The sequence below is a fragment of the Medicago truncatula genome, chromosome 3 (assembly GCF_003473485.1).
Source record: "Medicago truncatula cultivar Jemalong A17 chromosome 3, MtrunA17r5.0-ANR, whole genome shotgun sequence".
NCBI classification, from domain to species: domain Eukaryota; kingdom Viridiplantae; phylum Streptophyta; class Magnoliopsida; order Fabales; family Fabaceae; genus Medicago; species Medicago truncatula.
Genome location: NC_053044.1, coordinates 23233062 through 23248724, shown reverse-complemented (window position 1 = coordinate 23248724; position 15663 = coordinate 23233062). Strand labels below are relative to the sequence as shown.

The 15663-nt window shown below is 34.1% G+C and overlaps 3 protein-coding genes across 3 annotated transcripts; all 3 read left to right on the top strand.

Annotated features, from left to right (window-relative positions):
- The first annotated feature begins 612 nt into the window (after positions 1 to 612).
- LOC120579767 (protein MAIN-LIKE 2-like) lies at positions 613 to 4928 on the top strand. Its single transcript, XM_039832491.1, has 4 exons — positions 613 to 3510; positions 3587 to 3700; positions 3810 to 4561; positions 4681 to 4928. Exon 1 carries the CDS (start codon positions 683 to 685, stop codon positions 2561 to 2563), a length of 1881 nt encoding a protein of 626 aa, XP_039688425.1. The 5' UTR covers positions 613 to 682; the 3' UTR covers positions 2564 to 3510; positions 3587 to 3700; positions 3810 to 4561; positions 4681 to 4928.
- A 2666-nt stretch (positions 4929 to 7594) lies between these two features.
- Positions 7595 to 9470, top strand: LOC112420153 (uncharacterized). The gene has a single exon (XM_024778813.2). The coding sequence runs from the start codon at positions 7595 to 7597 to the stop codon at positions 9347 to 9349; it is 1755 nt and encodes a 584-aa protein (XP_024634581.1). The 3' UTR covers positions 9350 to 9470.
- A 3009-nt stretch (positions 9471 to 12479) lies between these two features.
- On the top strand, positions 12480 to 14030 carry LOC112420152 (uncharacterized). Its single transcript, XM_024778812.1, has one exon. The coding sequence runs from the start codon at positions 12480 to 12482 to the stop codon at positions 14028 to 14030; it is 1551 nt and encodes a 516-aa protein (XP_024634580.1).
- Positions 14031 to 15663: the final 1633 nt, after the last annotated feature.

Here is a 15663-nt window from a genome sequence, read left to right as displayed (position 1 = left end):
ATAAAAAATATGTAGATTAAATTTTTAATGAGATACTATTAGAAAGATTAACTTTTCAAATAGATTATAAATTTATAGATTAGGTTGATTTCACGGCATTCCATCATCCATTTCCCCATTTTACAATAGTATTGATTAGTATTCACTCCGTTTCAAAATGAATATCGTTTAAATTTTTTACACAATCTTTTCAGTTCTATTTATAAGAAAAAGCTAACTTTTAGATTCATTGAATAATTAATATACTTGGGATAGAATATAGATCAAATACATCATTTATGAAATGAATAAAAAAGTCAAATATTTTTTATAAATAAGATGTTCATATATATTTTACCAAATTATCGAAGAAAAAATAATACTACTTTGAAAATAATGTGTATAATATTAATGGAAGAGTACAATAAAAAAAGAAAAAGTCATTATTACATTGAAAATTAAAAGTGATAATCATTTTAAAACATTCTTTTTGCTAAAATAACAGTTATTTTAAAACGGAAGGAGTAATTATAAATTTAAGTTGATTTGACTTGACAGCATTACATCATCCATTACATCATACTACTAATCAATAAAAACAAAACATTGGATTCATCCCAATCCAACAAAACAAAGAATCTTGTCTTGGTTTTGTTTCTTCCTTGCTCTTTTATTTTCCTACTTTTCAAATTTCTTCTTTTCCATGGCGTCATCATCCTCTGCAACAAAAAAACGCGACATTCATAATGGTGATAATGACGTGTCACCTTCTTCTCTTCATGTTTTCACCAAACGCAACCTCAAGAACAACAGCATCATAGAAACAAAAGAAGAAGAACTCATGGTTTCACCATCAACGGGTGAAAACCTAACACTCAGAGAAGCTTTTTTCATCAAATCTTCCATCAAACACTCAACACCACCACCACCCCTTTTCTCTATTTTCTCTCAAACCACCACCAATTCGCCATTACAAGTAAAGTACAATGGATGGAGAATACAGCCAAAGTTACAACCAGAATGGAACAACTGGGTCACAAAATTACAACCAAAGTTTGAATCTTTATGGATCAAAACTGGAATATACCATGCAATCAAAGCTTCTACTTATGAAATCAAAAGGGATGATGATTTGATGCTTCAACTTGCTAATAGATGGTGTTCCAAGACCAACACCTTTGTGTTCCCTTGGGGAGAATCAACAATCACATTGGAAGATATAAAGGTTTGTTTTGGTTACTCTCTTTTGGGTGATTCTATTTCCACCCCTCTTTTGAACAGTGAACAAGAAGAAGCAGAAGAAGAATTGATTGAAGCAAGAAGAATGTTTAACAAAACGAAAGCTAAGAAAGTTACTCAAACTGCGTGGATGAAGCATTTCATGGAGAGTGAAAGTAAATTGGAGCATGAAGCTTTTTTGGTTTATTGGTTACAAAGGTTTGTTTTTCCTGAAGATTCTTATGATACTATTTCCACAACTGTTATCCCTATTGCAATACTTTTAGCTCATGGAAATAGAATAGCTCTTGGACCTGCTGTTTTAGCCGGTATTTATAGAGACTTAAGTTTGCTTAATAGCACCATTCAGAAGAGTGCCGCAACACCCAGAGAGAATTCGAGAGTAACTACTTGGGCACCTTTTCAATTGGTTCAAGTTTGGGCTTTAGAGAGGTTTCGAGCATTGAAACCACGCCCTTGTGAAACAAGAGATGGTTTACCAAGAGTAGCTAGATGGGGTGGAGTAAACGTGATGAAAAATAAAAACTTGAAAGAGGACTTGGATTGTGCAGGATTTAGAAATGGATTTTTGTGGAAACCTTATGAGAATTCACCGTGCATTGAGGTCTATAATGAAAACTTGAAAGAGGACTTGGATTGCTTAGATGAAGAGTTGCTATCGTTTTCTCGATGTTTGAGGGTATGTGAGTTTGTTGGTATGGGATGCAAAGAGAAGTACTTCCCGCATCGTGTTGCTATGCAATTTGGTTTGGATCAAGACATTCCTGGTAAGGTTGCTCTATGTAAGAAAGATCCTTGGATAAATTATAACAAGCCAGTCTCAATAGCGGATAAAAATTTGTTCATTCAGTTGTGTTCTAGACAGCCAAGTGTTACTTCTAGATACTATGATTGGTGGAAGCAATCAATATCTAGGGATGAAGGAAATAACAGTAGAATAAAAGTTGAAGAATCTTATGGCCTAACACCACCTGGTTTTACTTCAAAATTTAAGAAAAATCAAATGGAAGCTTATGATAAAGAGGATCATTTATTAGGTTATGAACTATCAAGTTCTGATGATGAAGTAGTTGAAAATCGTAAGATTTTGTCTAGTCCTGAATTTTGTGATTTTATATCATCAAATGTGGGTGATGAAGCAGAAATCAATAGTCCATCTTGTGATAGAGATGGTGAAAAAGAGGACAGTGTTAGTCCTTTTACAGCAGACATGCAATTTGAACTTGAAAACATTGGATTTGAACTTGAAAACAGAATTCAGAATCTTGAAGGAGAGGTTGCTAAGCTTAAAGAAGCAAGATTTGGCCAAAAGGTTAAAATTGTTAGAGGCAAAGCCAAGGTATAGTTGTCCTGAACCTGGATCCTCTACTACTGCAGTATGTTGTACTAAGTACTTGGATCCTGCAATACTTTTTTGGTGGTATTCATATTTCTAATTTTGTGTAATAGTTAGCAATTATTTGATTGCTAACACACTGTGTAAGGTGGCCTGTGATAGTACTCCTTTTTTTCTTATGCAGCCTATGATAGTTGTTTTCAGTTGTAGTAATTAGTAGTGGGTGATTAATATGAAGATACTGAACTTGTGCTTATTTTGTGGATTATGGAAATATCAATATGAATTAAGTTACTGATTCTGTTGGGTTTATCACTATCTTTTCATATTTTAACTTTTAAGTAGCAAATTTTGGATTGGTATTGATGAAGAACTTGTGCTTCAGAAAGTATTTCAATTTCTTATTAGTGGATTAGCAGAATTTAATGACTAAATGAATTTGAATACTAGTTCTTTGATAAAGATGATGAAAAACTGATGCTGACTTAAGCTGCAGTAGTTTGATCCAATTTTGAATCATGTGGATTCAAAAAGATTTTCATTTAAGTTTTAATTTAAACATTAGAGTTGGTTTTGATTTGCTAGTCTGTTTATGTTTTGGCTTCCTAATATTTGATTAAGTCCCCATTGTTTGAGTGATGTTGGAAAATTTTAGCCATAATGTTGTAATTGTTTGAGCCAAAGTCAAGCCGTCTAGATTCTCATATTGGATGAGATATGGTATGAAAATAACTTCATAAGTGGGAGACATTCCTCACCTTATAAACCAGTTTTGTATAATTAAGTTAGCCCGGCCCGAATTTTAAGATGAAAAGCATTGTTGCCGTTGTTGGCACTCATGTTCACCATGGTTGAGCTGCCTCAACAGAAACTTGTGTAAATATTTTACAGGTTTATGTATGGGTGGCTGTGCTGCAATAGTGGACTCAGGGACTTCTTTAATTGCTGGTCCAACTGTATATCATCTCTAAAATTATACACTCATCTTAATAAATTTTTGATCCCTTTTCGCTTAGTAGTTCTTGTTTGCAGGGTGTTGTGACTCAAATTAACCATGCCATTGGAACAGAAGGATATGTTAGTTATGAGTGTAAAAACATTGTCCATAACTACGGAAATTTGATGTGGGAATCATTGATTTCAGGGGTTTGTTTTCTTTGTGACTATGCCCTTATATATATTTTCAATCATTATCCACATCTTAATTCAAATTTTAAGCATTCTTTACTTATCTTTGTATGTAATATGTCTGCAGTTAAATCCTGAAATCTTATGTGCTGACGCACTCCTGAACCCGGATCCTCTACTCCCCCATTGTTTGAATAGTTATCACTTTTTACTATTTGCTTCTTCTTAGTATCTTGATTCCTTTCAAAATGAAAGGTACAATAATGGAGAAAAGTAGCTTCTAACTACTGTCATCAACAATCTGCTAAATAATGCAGATTTTAGAAGAAGAAAAATCAGTGATGCATTGAATCACTTGCATGACCTTCTTCACCAAACTGCTAAAGTTAGCAAGGTGTTGAGTGTTTTCCATGATGCTTTGAACTCCATTTAGCTCTGCCACTGATTTTCCTAACTTGTCTTGTGGGATAGGAGTCAGTTGCCAAAATCTTCCATGTTCTAATGCTAACCACATGGAGTAGTCTCTCACTAGTGGTTAGTGTATAATCTTTGTTGTTTGAGTTGCATAATGCTCACCAATGATCATGAGGTCTGTACATATATCATCTGCAACAGAGAGTTAAGAATCAATTCAATAGTGAGATGATTGACTCTATCTAATAGCTCATCTCCTGTTACAAAACATGCTACTCAGTAAACATACTACATTTTTTGTGCCAACGTCGTAGCCTTCACAAAGAAACCATTTTTCTTACAAAATAGGTCATCTTGAGATTAGCTTTGCTGCAAAAACTTCTATGGACGCCATTGCAATGCGTTACATGGGAAGGAATCACAGAATTTCCAAGAAGCTATTAGAGTTCTTAATATCATATTTAGGTAACATGATGCAAGTAATTATTTTAATACCTGGCATAACTATTGTGATAATTTATTTTTGTAAATGTATGATGCATTGCAACACCTCTATATTTTTAGCTTGACATTGTCTGTTACAGGCCTTCCTACTTGTGTGCCAGTTTTTCTTCCACAATGATCCAAATGATTTTGCTGATGTGTGGGGGTGGTGTTCTAGGCTCTGGAGGATCTTATTCAAGTTTTGGGGTTGATATTATATAATTTGAATGGTTTTTTTTTTTTTTATTTTTTATTTTTAAGAAAAAGTAGGATACATAGTGGCATTTTTGTTAGAGTTTCTCTCACTAAAAAACTAGGTCCGACTATCATAGCGGTATTTTTGTTATGTAAATTATCATTTACCTTTGTGGTGTATCTTTTTTAATATTTGTAACTATTTAATATTTTATAATTGTTATATTTTTACTAGATATATGCAGTAAATTATAAACATAAATTTTATACAAATTAAATGTTTGATAAAAAATTAAAATTTGACTACGTATCTAGTTTAGAGGATATGATGCACAATATACATGTTTGTAGTATTGTATTGATTAGCGTAGTTGCACAACACAGTGGCAAGTGTACCAGTCGTTTTCATCAAGTAATAAAGTTAGTAAGTAAAGTATTGTATCAACAGGGATTGTCCTTTCGTCCGAACAATTCTTCTTACTTATTTTTGTAAGTTTTGACGGTACAAAAGTGAGTGCAATTTTTATCTGTTTGCAACAGAGCGAATTTACCAGTTTTGGTTGCAGAAAAGTAAGTAGCAGTTAGGATTCTTTGAATCCCCTCTATATATTTATTGTTGGATAATACGTAATCTAAATGTCGTGTTTATTTATCTTTTGATGACTATAGAAGTGATAAGGTTGTTGGGAGTTTCCTAAATAGGTAGGGCACCACCTGACCCAATGAGTTTTAGCCACTAGGTACCTAATTAGGCATTTCCCTCCGATGGCTAACTTCACTTGTTGATTGCACGGTGATTCTTATGTGCGGGGTCTTGCTAATTCAAAGGTAATTGAAACATAAACTTAAATTGGCTTCCTGTGTTTCCCAAGGCAGTGAAAGTTGAGGTTCCCTTAGGTCTGCACATCTATGAATCTTAGGACACTCATAGCACACTCTCTCTAATCTACGTCTACCTTACTTGGGGTTTCAAGAGAACGGTCTTACTAGGTTATAGTATTAAGTCGGACAACTGGGTGCTTGTTTCGCTAATTACTAACCAGTTAATTCCTAACTTCGGTAATGCACCACACGACCCAACGGGTTCTAGCCACTGGGTACCTACGTCTAGGGTCAACAATTCCTATGGTATCTTTGCCTACTTAATAATCACTTACTTCCTAGACAGATAGTTACTAGTAAAAAGATATAAATATCAAGATATAAGCATCCAATTAGTGATAGCAATATTAGGTCCTGTCGCAACCTAAGTACATAATCTAGGGTTGCACCTCTCACAGAAATAAAACTACTTCCTAATAAAACTCTATAGTGGACAAAAGCATAAATAAAATAAATAAACGACATATTAAATTAAATAAATATCCAACAAAAATATACAGAGGTTCATCTTAGAACTCTAACCTAAAATGATTTAGTTACACATGGTAACTAAACACAAATTACTAAAGATAAAAACATACCCTAGAAAATAAATGAGAAGATAAAAACTCTCCCGAAGTTCCAAAGTCGCCTTCCTTTTGAACTGCTACAGTTCTCAACGAGAAATTCTGAATGAGGAAAGTTGGTATTTATAGTGAGAGTTTCTACCTGGGTTTGGGCTAAAAGTGCGGGCTTTACCCAAAATAATAACAGAAAAAGACAAATGTGCCGCAAGTTTTCAGGCGCTCGAGGCACATTACCAGCATGCCTAGCGCATGAGAGTTTGGCAAAAGCCATGACCTGGCGCATGTTAGCCTACTCCATGTGCTAGGCGCCTATTTCATGTGCTAGACACATTTGTCATGTGCTGGACACATTGCAAATGTGCTAGGCGCATGCCTTGTCCTTCCTGGGCCCAAATTCTTGGATTTTCTTTCGTTTTAAGTCTTCGCCTTCAAATAACTTGCCTCAGGACTTGGGAACATAAATCCTCCCATTTGTAAGTCTTATGATGCCTCTTGAGTCTTCATTCTTCGTTTCCTTGATTCTTCGTAATTATTCGGATATTCTTGATTTGCCGATTTGCATGATTTCTTCGTGAATTACTTCAAAAACCCACTCTAATTGCTATGTTTTAGGAAAACTATAATTACATACTCAAATATAGAAAACATTACAAAAGTCCTGAAATCACAGACAATCGTTCTAATACTCCTCCATTTTGCTGCTATTTCATACTAAAATAAACTGAAAAACATGCTAAGAGTAACGTAAGATGACATGTCATCAGGATAAAATAAAAAAAAATTATAATCATCGACATGTGAAGATATTTACTTTTTTAGAATGGGACATGTGAACATATTTATAATTTACTATATATATATATATATATATTAAATTATAAACATAAATTTTATACTAATTAAATATGTTCGATAAAAACTTAGAATTTGATTACATTCCTAGTTTAGAGGATAAAATCAAAAAAAATTATAATTATTGACATGTGAACATATTTATAATTTACTAAATATATGCAGTAAATTATAAACATAAATTTTATACCAATTAAATATGTTCAACAAAATATTAAGATTTGATTACATACCTAGTTTATAGTATTAAATCAAAAAAATTAAAATCACCGACATGTGAACATATTTATAATTTTTATTTATGATGTTAATTTCTATTTTAAATATATTTTCTTTATAGAATACTAGAGTGGTCAAGATTATACTTGAGTGTGTGATGTCATCCCAAGTACACTATAAAGTGTGTAAAATGGTTGAGTTACAGTAAACCCAACCCTTATGCCAGAAGTCTCTAAGTTCCTTCTTTCATTTCACTAAAAAAACCATTTTTTTTTTGTCATTTTCATTCACTTTTCTGAAAATGGATGAAAACATCAACATCAACATCATAGAATCCAGACAAGAACTCATGGTTTCACTATCATCTGGTGAAAACCAAACTGTCAGAACTGCCTATTTCCTCAAACCATGCATCAAAAAAGACACTGATTCTCTTCCACCCCATTTCTCTATTTCCTCTCAAACCACCACAAATTTGCCATTAGAAGTTAAGTATTATGGGTGGAGAGCTCCACAAGAAGAATGGAAGAAATGGGTCAACAAATTAAGACCAAAGTTTGAATTTCTATGGATCAAAACTGGAATATACCATGCTATCACAGCTTCTACTTATGAAATCAAAAGGGATGATGATTTGATTCTTCAACTTGCTAATAGATGGTGTTCCAAGACCAATACTTTTGTGTTCCCTTGGGGAGAATCAACAATCACATTGGAAGATATAAAGGTTTGTTTTGGTTACTCTCTTTTGGGTGATTCTATTTCTAAACCTCTTGAGAACAGTGAACAAGAAGCAGATGAAGAATTGATTAAAGCAAGGAGAATGTTTAATAAAACTAAAGCTAAAAAAGTTGGTCAAAGGCCATGGATGATGCATTTCATGGAGACTGAAAGCAAAGTGGAGCATGAAGCATTTTTGGTTTATTGGTTATCAAGGTTTGTATTTCCTTCAGATTCTTATGATACCATTTCCAAAGCTGTTTTTCCTATTGCAATACGTTTAGCTCATGGAAATAAGATAGCTCTAGCACCTGCTGTTTTAGCTAGTATTTATAGAGACTTAACTTTGCTTAAGAACACCATTAATGAAAATGCCACAACAACCATAAAGAGTTTTAGAGAAACTATTTGGGCACCTTTTCAATTGGTTCAGATTTGGGCTTTAGAGAGGTTTCAAGCACTGAAGCCACGCCCTTATGGAAAAGGGTATCATGGTTTACCAAAGGTGGCTAGATGGGGTGGAATAGAAATGATGAAAACTAAAATCTTGAAAAAGGTCATGGATTGTGCAGGTTTTGGAGATGGATTTTTGTGGCAACCATATGAGAATTCACCATGTATTGAGGTCTATAATGAAAAGGATATGTGGAGATGTGGTAATCCTTGTTTAGATAAAGAGTTAGAGTCGTTTTTTCGATGTTTGAGGGTTTGTGAGTTGGTTGGTATGGGATGTAAAGAGAAGTACTTTCCTCATCGTGTCGCAATGCAATTTGGTATGGATCAAGATATTCCTGGTGAGGTTTTTCTTTGTAAGAAGGATCCGTGGATGATTTATGACGAGCCAATCCCAATAGATATAGATTTGCTCATTCAATTGTGTTCTAGACAACCAAATGTTACTTCTAGATACTATGATTGGTGGCAGCAATTGAAATCAAGTGAGGAAGGAGATAATAATAGAATCAAGGTTGAAAAATCCGATGGCCTAACTACACCTGGTTTTACTTCAAAGTTTGAGAAACGTCAAAAGGAAGCTGCTGATGAAGAGGATCACAAATTAGTTTATGAACTATCAAGTTCTGATGATGAAGTAGTTGGAAATAGTAGTCCTGAGTTTGGTGATTTTACATCATTAGACGTGCTTGATGAAGATGAAATCAAGAGTCTATTTTGTGATAGAAATGGTGAGAAAGAGGAAAGTGTTGGTCCTTTGATATTAGACATCGCATTTGATGTTGAAAACAGAATCCAGAAACTTGAAAGAGAGGTTGCTAAGCTCAATCAAGCAAGATTTGGCTCTAAGGTTGAAATTGTTGGAGCCAAAGCTAAGCCATAGTAAGTTTTGATTTGTAAACCACATTTTTTTGCTGGTTGTGTAATAGTTTACTTCAGTTTGTTGCTAGTAGTCCCCTTTTTTTGTGCAGCTTGTTATAGTTGCTTTCAATTGTAGTAATTAGTAGGTGATTAATATTTAATATGAACTGGTGCTGAACTTGGGATATTTTGCTGATCATGAAAATATCAATGTGAATTAGGCTACTGGTTTTGTTGTGATTATCACTTTATCTACTGATTTAAATATATGAAATATAGCAAATTATGGATTGCTTTTAATGAAGATCTTGTGCATTAGAAAGTATTTCAGTTTTGTGGATATAATCATTAACATCTTTATTTTGATCTAATAAAGATTCTTGAGAATTATATTATAATTAGTAGCCATTAGAATATGGTCTTAATAAAGATTCTTGAGAATTATATTAGTAGCCATTAGAATAGAGCTAGGGACACTCATCTTCTAGCAAGAATGTTCACAACACTTGCAGTAATATCCTTCAAACTCCTTATTGTAGCTCTAATTATGGACTATATCACAACATCACCAGTTCTTTAAGCTCAGATTAGTGCAGGTTTTAGAAAAACAAACAATGAATTCAGTGAAAATTATTGGCACCCTACTATCTGCATGCTTACAATTTTGGATTTGGTATTTTTCTCACAACACTTGTAGTAGAATTCAAAGTTCAAACTTCATAAGAGAAAATAACTTGGAGCACGATATAGTCCTTTAAATTATTTACTTGTTGTAGATTTTTTAATTTTTTTTATCAAATGTGTTTAACTCGGAACTTTGAATCAGCAAGTTCACTCTAGTTTACGTGTGTGATGTATGTAATCTCCTGTTCATTCACATTTGATCCAATAAATAAAAGAGAATTTCTTTTTTCAACCCTCGATTCTTCTCGCATGCTCTTCAAAATAGTTTTACCTCCATTTGGATTATAATGTGAATATATTTAAGGGAAATGTTTGGTATGAATGTATACATCTTGAAAGAAAAAGAAAAAAAAAAGAGTGGTGCAATAGATGCAAGGGTAATGATATATTTAAACAACTAAAAGTTAATTTTCATATATCTTTTTTAATGAGTTCTTTCTACCTTTATTTTAACAATATGATATTTCATTCTCCCTTATGGCCACAAACACAAATGCATAGTGTTTTTTTTTTTTTTTTTTTGTAGTGGCCGAGGTTTGAACCCCAGACCTTGCATATTTTATGCATTGTCCCAACCACGAGGACAAATGTATAGTGTTTGGACACACACATTACAAGTTTTTTTTTTTTTTTTTTTTAAATAATGAAAAGGAAATTGATAATAAAATGATTTAATATTTCAAGAAATGACACTTTTATGTGTGTCTTTTATGTATGTGTGCCCAAACACTATACATTTGTGTTTGTGACCATTGAAGAATGTCTCCATTCATAGAACCCTTCTTTGGCTTGAAAATTTTCAAATTAGGAAATGAAGTGCTTATAATGCCCTTACTTCTCAACCTCTAATTAAATTACCGGTCGTTGTTTCCTCTTTGTGGCATAAAGATGTTCCTTTGAAGGTTGTGCTCTTTGGTTGGCGGCTGTTCCGTGATAGGTTGCCTACTAAGGACAATCTTCATCGTCGTGGTGTTTTAGATCAAACTTCCATGTTGTGTGTGTCAGGCTGTGGGTGGACGGAAACTTCAAATCATTTATTTTTACATTGCAATATTTTTGGGTCAATTTGGCACTTCATTAATAGGTGGATTGGCACATCCGCGCCTGCCCCGCTTTATGTGTCAGACCATTTTAATTAATTCAGTTTCAGTGGTGGTATCTCCAAGGTGCGCCACTCAATTATTCAGGCTATATGGTTCGCTACGGTGTGGGAAATATGGAAGGAAAGAAATAACAGGCTCTTCAATGATAAAGTATGCTCGAATTTTCAGGTGGTAGAAAAGATTAAGTCTCTTGCTTATACGTGGTTGAAGAAGAAATTTGTTTCACTTCCCTTAAACTACCATGGCTGGTGGCTTTGTCCGTTCACCATTTTGGGCATAGGTTAGAGTTTATTTATGCTCCTCTGTTTTTTATTTTTGTACAAGTTTCTTCTGTAAATATTGTTTCGACTTTGGTGTCGCTTTCTTAGTACATCTTGCGCTAAGGAACGCATATTTTTTTCTGGTAATATATTCCATTTTAGCCTTTAAGAAGAAAAAAAAAAGAAGCAAAGGGTAAAAATGGGTTTTCACATAATCATCATTCTCCATTCTTATGCAAAACATGGTACTGTTGTATAGTACTGCATCTTTTGTGCCAACAACGTTTGTAGCCTTCCTTCACAAACCCATCATCACTGTTTCTCTGTAAAGACGCCACCTTTGTGAAGAACAGTGTCATACCCAACAACCATGCATTCACAACCGACCTTGGTAGAAGCTGAACCATCAAATTTCCGACAAGTTGTCCAAAAACTAACCGGAGCATCTCAAGACTCAACACTCCAAAAACTTCCACTCATTCTCTCAAAACCGCACCACCCACCACCACCAACCACCGACAACAATCAATGATGAATGAGAAGCCATTGAATGCTATCATGGAGGTGAGGGAAGATTTCATGCTCTCACCTGCTGGTGGTGACACTGAAGCAACTCTCAGAACTGCCCATTTTTTAAAACCCATTTCAAATTACATTCATGAATCACCTTTTGGTTTTAATCCATCATCAATGTCTCGTGTCTTTCATCCAAAGGAGTCGCCTTTGAAGTTTCATTTCACTGGGTGGCGCCACCCACAAGACAAATGGGTTTGTTGGGTTGATCAGCTTAAAACAAAGTATGAATCTGTGTGGAAGCAGGTTGGAATCTTTGATGCTATTATGAGCACCAAGTGTCGCATACTGAGAAATCAAAACTTGCTATATGAGGTTGCGGAGAAATGGTGTTCTAAGACAAATACATTTGTGTTTCCATTTGCTGAAGCTACAATCACTTTGGAGGATATTATGGTTTTGGGTGGTTACCCTGTCATTGGCGATCCTGTTTTCATCTCACTTGAAGACACAAAAATGAGAGGTAGAAAACAAATTGATCCTTGCAAGACAGCAACTTACTAATCGGAAACAACGTCACGCGTACACATCAATGTGGATGGATATGTTCGCTGATAAAGGTAGTGAAATTGAACATGAAGCATTTCTTGCTACTTGGCTGTCAATTTTTGTTTTCCCTCATAAATACTCTTCCGTGAAAAGTTGTTTGTTTCCGATTGCTATTCATCTTGCTAGACGAAATCCTATTGCTTTGGCACCAGCTGTCTTGGCTAGCATATATAAAGATTTAAGTTTGTTTAAGAAAACAATTGTTGATTTGTCAAAATATCATGTGGGTGGTGATAGGTATCCTTTAGAAGTTACACTTCAATCACCCATTTATTTGGTTCAAATTTGGGTGTGGGAGAGGTTCAAAATTTTACAACCACAACCCATGTTGATCAATCATGAAGACCCTTTATTGTTTAGGTGGCATAAGGTTCAGGCTTTGAAAATTGACAATGTTATGGTGGCATTAGACTCAGCTATTGATGATTTTCTTTGGCGTCCATATTTCAGATATGCTGATAAGTGTGATTTGTTTTATCCAAATGATGCATTTTTTGTACCATTTAAGAAAGATTTGGATAAACAAATGCTCTCATTTGTTATATGCTTAAGAGTTTCCGAGCTTGTTGGATTTGACTCTATAGAGCAGTATTTGCCACACAGAGTTGCTATGCAATTTGGAATGGATCAAGATGTTCCAGGTGATGTGCCTAGATTCAATGAGACTAAAATCACTGCTTGGAAATATTATTGTAGGCTTATATCTGATAAAAACTTGTATTTTCCACCAAGACTCTTTGAGGCAGATGTAGCCACACGTTATGCAATGTGGTGGAAGCAATCGGTATTGGGTCACAGAGATTTTGTTAAGAACATTGTGAAGCGGAAGAGAAGTGAAAGTTCAAGGAAACATAGACCTCATCTAGGAAAAACTAACAGAAGCAGTAATGATGTTGGTGTTCCACCTGGATTTTGTCCCAATCTTGTTGACCTTCTTAAGTATGGAAAATTTTGCGATGATGCTCCTGCTGGAAGTTCTGCTCATGTTTGTACGACAGCTGATGAAAATATTGATGCTCCTTCCATGTCTGTTGAGGATAGTAAGCCTGTGTTGAAATCTAAGCATTTAGTCAACCATTGTTCTTCATCCTCTTTATCAGATTTTGAACTTTCAACTGAGAGTTTGGAAGAACATTTTGAAGATGCAAATGGGAGCAAGGAAGTAAGGATGACTAGTGACAGAGTCTGTTTATCTGAGACTCAAGCTGAAAGCAAACAGTTTTCTATCAGAAAAAAAGTCTCTTTGTCCAACAATGTGGCTGTTGCGCAGAAAAATCTTCAGTTTCACTATGGTATTTCTACTCAAGCACAATCTAAAGAAGAAGTTGAAGTAAAAAGAAGAAAAGAAAGTGATCATGAAGCTTTGGTTTTCTTAAAAGAGCAATACTTGAAGAATCAAGAGGAACTCAGGCTTCTGGCAAGACAACAAGATGAGATGTTACGGCTAATGGATTTGAAGATGAAGAGGGATGAAGAGTTGAGACAACTTCTCACTAGTTTTCTAAAGAATCAACCACCACCATCTTCTTCTTAAAATTTTTGTTGTTTTTGAATTCTGTTCCTGAAACTCGTTACGGTGACACTTTTTTCATACTCTCCATTTTGTTGATAAGAAATGAAGGCGGAAGTAATACTAGCTTTGATGAGTTATGATATATGTTTTTATTAACTGATATGATTGGGTTATTTATCTTTAATTAGTATTGGCATAACTATTACATAGTTTGCTACGTGATAAAGGATATATAATATTCAGACTCGTGTATATATTATAATGAAGTGAATCTAAATCCAAACTCATGTATATATGATAAACAAACAGCCAGAACATAAATTCCCAAATCTTAGATCTTCTGGACAAAAATCAGAATGGATCTTGATCCTCTGCTGTCAATTTCTTTCTGCACCGTCTTTTATTTTTCTCATGATTTTCTGCTGTTTCGTATAATAGTGCCTTTTTCTTTTCTTGTACAACCTGTGCTACAAAATAGCCTTCATTGGTAGTAACTAGTAGTGGTGATTACATGTGAAGGGAATGAATCTGTTATGAAGATCATGGAAATATTGAAGTCAATGAAGATATTGATTTTGTTATATGAAAAGCATAGTTTAGAGTATCACTTTATTCTGTTGACTAAAATAATTTTAGGAGCATATTTTGCATTGTTGCTAACCATTCTATTAGAAGTTAGGGTTCCTCTGAATTACTTATCACTTTCTTTTCACTGCTAATGGATGTAGTATCGCATTTGCAGTGTTGTGAATGAAAGATGATAGATAATTCTGCAGTATCACTGGTGGTGTGTCAGGTGCTAATGTGTTTCATCGTTGTTTCCCATTTCATGAAAACTATTTTGCTAGAATCATTCAACTAACCTCCTTATTTGTTTATTTTTTGTTTTCTTAATCTCTTATATATTTCTTACATTAATCATGGTTTAATTTCTGCTTTAAATCTTGTTTTACATCAGAGGAACATGCTTTTATTGTTGATCAAGTATAAGTTCATGTAGATTAAGCCTTTATTGATACTATCTTACTGCTCAAAGCATTGATCCTTTTAGTGTCGCTTGCATCAGGTAAATGTGATTCTCGGAAGAAGAATTTGATACCAAAAGCTAAGTGTGAGCATAAAATAGTTGAAACGACATAGCAAAGGGTAATCTTTATTTAATTTGTATGATCAAAGGTTTGACGACTGAGAGCATTTAGAAATTTATAACTTTATTCTTATTGTAGCATGATGATGTAAATGCAGGAAATGATTCATCATGTAGACATTGGTTGACATATTATTTAAAAGGCTCCGTTTGCATGTTTATATTGATTTCTTAAAAATTTCATGTTTATGTTAAAGGAAACAATTTTTGTATGCAGATGTTAGTTGAAGGGAGATCTGCTCATCTCAAGGTGATGCCTCAATCAACAAAGTTTTGTCATTATGTCCATCTTTGTAGCGTCGTCTTTAAAATTGAAGTATTTTAAGCACAACACAGATTATTTTTCGGCCTTCTGTTGTTTTATTGTAAAGTTAGAGGAATAATTATACTAATCTTTTTCGAATTTTTATTAGGTGGTAAATCAAACCTCATCAACAACTAGACCGAGACTCACGCGTTGCACGGTAGCAATAATTTATTTTATTAGATTTGAAATGGTATAGAAGA

Coding starts and splice junctions, on each gene's coding strand:
- LOC120579767 (XM_039832491.1), top strand. CDS start 683: ATGGCGTCATCATCCTCTGCAACAAAAAAACGCGACATTCATAATGGT.
- LOC112420153 (XM_024778813.2), top strand. CDS start 7,595: ATGGATGAAAACATCAACATCAACATCATAGAATCCAGACAAGAACTC.
- LOC112420152 (XM_024778812.1), top strand. CDS start 12,480: ATGTGGATGGATATGTTCGCTGATAAAGGTAGTGAAATTGAACATGAA.